Source organism: Nanorana parkeri, unplaced genomic scaffold (assembly GCF_000935625.1).
Source record: "Nanorana parkeri isolate BGI_ZX_2015 unplaced genomic scaffold, ASM93562v1 scaffold923, whole genome shotgun sequence".
Classification (NCBI taxonomy): Eukaryota; Metazoa; Chordata; class Amphibia; order Anura; family Dicroglossidae; genus Nanorana; species Nanorana parkeri.
The window spans coordinates 200,298-204,944 of record NW_017307191.1 but is presented as its reverse complement, the minus strand read 5'-3'; the positions used below and the strand labels follow the sequence as shown (position 1 = coordinate 204,944).

The 4,647-nt window shown below is 49.9% G+C and overlaps 2 protein-coding genes across 3 annotated transcripts in view; one reads left to right on the top strand and one right to left on the bottom strand.

The window, feature by feature from the left end:
• The window catches only part of SLC25A44 (solute carrier family 25 member 44), a 4,351-nt gene extending 3,077 nt beyond the window's left edge, over positions 1–1,274 (bottom strand). The window contains exons 1-2 of the mRNA XM_018566194.1: positions 1,141–1,274; positions 834–917 (exon numbers count right to left, since the gene is read on the bottom strand). The gene's annotated coding sequence lies outside the window, so the exon portion shown is untranslated. The remainder of the gene's footprint in view (positions 1–833; positions 918–1,140) is intronic.
• A 1,955-nt stretch (positions 1,275–3,229) lies between these two features.
• The window catches only part of TOMM40L (translocase of outer mitochondrial membrane 40 like), a 5,619-nt gene continuing 4,201 nt past the window's right edge, over positions 3,230–4,647 (top strand). For both annotated transcript variants that reach the window (XM_018566196.1, XM_018566195.1), the window contains exons 1-3: positions 3,230–3,363; positions 4,358–4,425; positions 4,518–4,610. In XM_018566196.1, the coding sequence (XP_018421698.1) occupies positions 3,252–3,363; positions 4,358–4,425; positions 4,518–4,610 (273 nt within the window). In that variant the 5' untranslated portion in view covers positions 3,230–3,251. The remainder of the gene's footprint in view (positions 3,364–4,357; positions 4,426–4,517; positions 4,611–4,647) is intronic.

The following is a 4,647-nucleotide window of genomic DNA, read 5'->3' as shown; positions in this document are numbered from 1 at the left end:
GGAGGAAACACAAAATCCTGTAGATGGCAGTGTAATCCGACACTATTGACTTCCTTTGTCCATCAATGGATGGGAAAAAATTGTTACATAAGGGACGGGTTACGACAGCTGTGACCTGGCACATCAATGGCCCACATTGCCCAGAAGCGATGCTGGTCACACAAGTGAAGCACCCTGCCGGGGAACTAGCACCGCTCCCCTGATCCAGCAATGGCAACCACCAGCGCTATGGAAGCCGCCATGACAGGTCCTGTTTATAGGAACACTTGGAAGTCAGGTGTAACTCCTTAAATCGCACTGGAAACCCATCAATTCCCTGACTCCGGCCAGGACCAGTTTTGGGGCATTTACAGAACTAATTAATGCAGGGGCAAGTCACTGAGTGCGGTCATAGCGGAGGTGACTCATATGATGCCGCCTGATACCGGAGAGAAGCTCACACTGCCATAAATATATAAACCAGAAACCTTCTGAGAGTTCGCTGACCCCGGAACAACCTTGAACTCCACCCAAAAAAAAGGACTAACCTTATATCCAGTGAATAATTAAGAGAAAAAGTCATGGTGTCCCTACAAGGGCCAACAGCCAGCCAGCCACCCACCCTCCCACAAGGGCCAAAAGCAACCATCCCCTTTCCCTACAAAGGCCAACAACCACGGTGTCCCTATCAGGCCAACCTTATCTGTACGAGACGTTGATTATGAAACAATGCCGGCTGACACAATGGGTCACACCGAGCTAAAGCCGATCTATTATATGTTAATAGGCTGCATTCAGATCCTGTGTCGGGGACAATGGCGGGGGAGGTGTATAATACAGATGTAGTCAGTTACCTCCTCAGGGAGCCGACCGTTCACAGATCTCCATCAGCAGAGCCGCAACTTCCTGTGTGCTTCACCGGGGAGAGGAGGCATGACCTGAGAGGGAGAGAGGGGTCAGTGTTCTGTGTTGTAAGCTCCTCTGTACAGAGACTGATGTGACCGGCTCAGTGTTGTACAGCGCTGCAGTAAATGTCGGTGATACATAGATGAATGGTGGCTGTACAGAGGTCAGTGTGTGTCTCCATATCGGACACAGGTCGGTTCTCTCTGTACACATACAGTGTTGTGAGGTCGGTTTTTTTCATCCCCCCACACTCACCTCTCCCGCAGCCCGCCGGTCCCCGCTCTGTCCTGATCTTCTCCTCCCGGGGACACCTACACCATCGCTTGCCCTAACAACCCCGGAAGTCAGGGGCCTGGCACGCGCAGCCAATCGTCGCTTAACATGACGTCACGAGGAGGGCGGGGATTACCTTAAAGAGCCAGAGAACCTCCCTGCTGTGCACGTGACCGAGCCGTGCCATTCTACGTCACAGGACACGCCCCTATTTCCCGGAAGAGGACCTGTCTTCGCACTGTGCGGAGGGAATGCTGCATAATACTAAAGAGGACCTGTCTTATAACAGTCATAGAATGCTAAAGAGGACCTACCACTATTTATATAATAAAGAGGACCTGTCATATCTCAGTCATAGATTACTAAAGAGGACCTGTCACTATTTATATAATAAAGAGGACCTGCCTTATATCAGTCATAGATTACTAAAGAGTACGTGTCATTAGTTATATAATAAAGAGGACCTGTCATATATCATTCATAGATTACTAAAGAGGACCTATCACTATTTATATAATAAAGAGGACCTGTCATATCTCAGTCATAGATTACTAAAGAGTACGTGTCATTAGTTATATAATAAAGAGGACCTGTCATATATCAGTCATAGATTACTAAAGAGGACCTGTCATTATTTATATAATAAAGAGAACCTGTCACTAGTTATATAATAAAGAGGACCTGTCATTATTTATGTAATAAAGAGGACCTGTCACTAGTTATATAATAAAGAGGATCTGTCATATCTCAGTCATAGATTACTAAAGAGGACCTGTCATTATTTATATAATAAAGAGGACCTGTCACTAGTTATATAATAAAGAGGACCTGTCATATATCAGCTCGTATTAGTAAAGAGAACCTGTCCTTATTTATATAATAAAGAGGACCTGCCTTACATTACGTGTTGTAAACAGTGCCTGGCTCATAGTCTGCTATTAGTAAACCTCTCATAATACTTTATCGGTCCATGACAGGTCCCCTTTATTGATCTGTGACAGGTCCCCTTTATCGCTCTATGACAGGTCCCCTTTATCGCTCTGTGACAGGTCCCCTTTATCGCTCTGTGACAGGTCCTCCTGGATGATAGACGCTCGCTTTCAGTTTCCGCCCCGCCCCTCTGTAGTACAATTAGGTCATGTGACGAAACGTTTTCCTATTGGTGACCAAAAGCCGTAGCCACGCCTCCTCTATCGCCACCTCCTCCGCTGCCCACATCCAACATGGCCGCCTCCCTCAGCGCTGCATGCTTTGCCGACGTCACGCCAGGCGGAGTCTGCCAGCAGTAACAATGGCCGCCCATCTCTAGCTGACATGAATGGGAGGAAAGGCGCAGTCCGGGGATGGAGATTGCCGGATAGAGCGAGGTGAGAGCTCAGCCTTGTGTGTCCCCTCAGCCAGGAACAGGAAGGGGCCACAGCACATTCCTCACAATGCTGACATGTCTGTTTTGCTCTTTTTCTTTATTGAATTACAAAATCTGAATAAATACGAATTTTTCAATGCCATGGACAGACATCAGGTATTTGTATGCCTAGTGCAGAGGGATTCCGCAGGCTTTGCACAGTGGCCCTGGGTAAGGGTACAATCCCTTGTCTGTGCTTTTGCTGTACAGCTCGGAGCCAGCTAAGGTGGATTTCCTAATTCAGTTCAGTACAAGTACCTCTATCCGTCTTCATATTGGCTTCTTCTGATCCTCTGTACAGTGGTGGGGTGATGGGCAGGTCTGTGATCCAATCAGGGCAGCAGCAGATGTTTCCTGTTCCTTGTATGATTGTCTCCCCGCCTGTCCCCTCCAGGCCAGTAAACATGTCCGCCTGGCTAGCTGGATACATAGATATAGCTTGAGGGCCCTTTAAACATGGCCGCCATAGTGTGAAGGATCGGCTCCTGAAAGCCGCCGCGCTCCATAACCGACCTCCTGTCTCTTCTCCCTTCCAGCTTTACTGATGAAGCCCACGCAGCGTTCCCGCAAAGGATTATGGGGGCCGTCCAGCCGGGATGTCGCAGGAGGCCGCCATGTCCCTCCTAAACCCTCCGCTCAGTAACGGCGACAGCGGTCTCTCCGATTTACGTCATTGGCGGCAGCCGGCATGGGGAACTTCTTCACCCACCACCCCCCGCAGCCTTCCTGGAGGGGACGGAGGCGGCCGACACTTCTGCCCAACCCGGGGAGCTTCGATGAGCTGCACAAAAGCTGTAAAGGTGAGTTATGGTGTGACGGGAGCCCCGAAGAGGACCTGTCAGGAGGAAGCGTTTCCTCAGTCTCCCCTCCCCCAGTGATCAGTCTGCTGCAGGCAGGAGGAAGCGTTTCCTCAGTCTCCCCCAGTGATCAGTCTGCTGCAGGCAGGAGGAAGCATTTCCTCAGTCTCCCCTCCCCCAGTGATCAGTCTGCTGCAGGCAGGAGGAAGCATTTCCTCAGTCTCCTCTCCCTCTTTGAGGAAGCGTTTCCTCAGTCTCCCCTCCCCAGTGATCAGAATGCTGCAGGCAGGAGGAAGCGTTTCCTCAGTCTCCCCTCCCCCAGTGATCAGACTGCAACATTGTAACTTTGTATCCAGTCGCTAGGTGAGAGGCTGCAGCAGGGGCTGATCTGTGCCAGACATTGATGGTACAGCCATCTCTGAGCCGGTGTTCTGTCGAAAGCTCCAACTCGTCGAGATCTCCAACCATCTGACTTCCAGTCAGAAGAGGTGTGGCCGAGAAGACTGTACTGTACGTGCTCCACCCGCGACATTTCCCTATACACATACTACACAGCAATAAAGTATTATAATGAACTCGGGTCAGACTAATCCAGCACGTTATTCATCTGAGTTGCCCCACCCAATATGGTCGCCGCTTGTGTAACTCAGATGAATAACGTGCTGGATTAGTCTGACCCGAGTTCATTATAATACTTTATTGCTGTGTAGTATGTGTATAGGGAAATGTCGCGGGTGGAGCACGTACAGTACAGTCTTCTCGGCCACACCTCTTCTGACTGGAAGTCAGATGGTTGGAGATCTCGACGAGTTGGAACTTTTGATAGAACACCGACATCTCGGTCCAGGAAGTAGACGGTGACCCTGGATGATGCCTGAACAGAGATGGCGCCGTCCTACTGGAGAAAAGCCGGCATTGTCATGGGGAGTCATGTGATCTCTGTGAGGGGGTATAATATGTAGCACTCATTATTGTATTTTGTTCTTTCTGGTTGTAGAAGTTTTCCCGCAGCAGATGGAGGGGGTGAAGGTGATCATTAACAAATATCTCAGCAGCCATTTTCAGGTACGTCTGAGACTCACTGAAGAGAACCTGTCATTGCTCACATCTATGAGGAAGAGCCGCTGACAAGAACCTCTCTCTCCCCCCTGCTGCAGGTCAGCCACCATTTTCACATGAGCTCCATCGGACAGTCCGGGTACCACTTCAATGCCAAGTACATAGGGGACCAACTGCCGGGCTCCAGTGAGGTGAGGAACACTGACTCCCCGACCCCGCTCTCTCCCC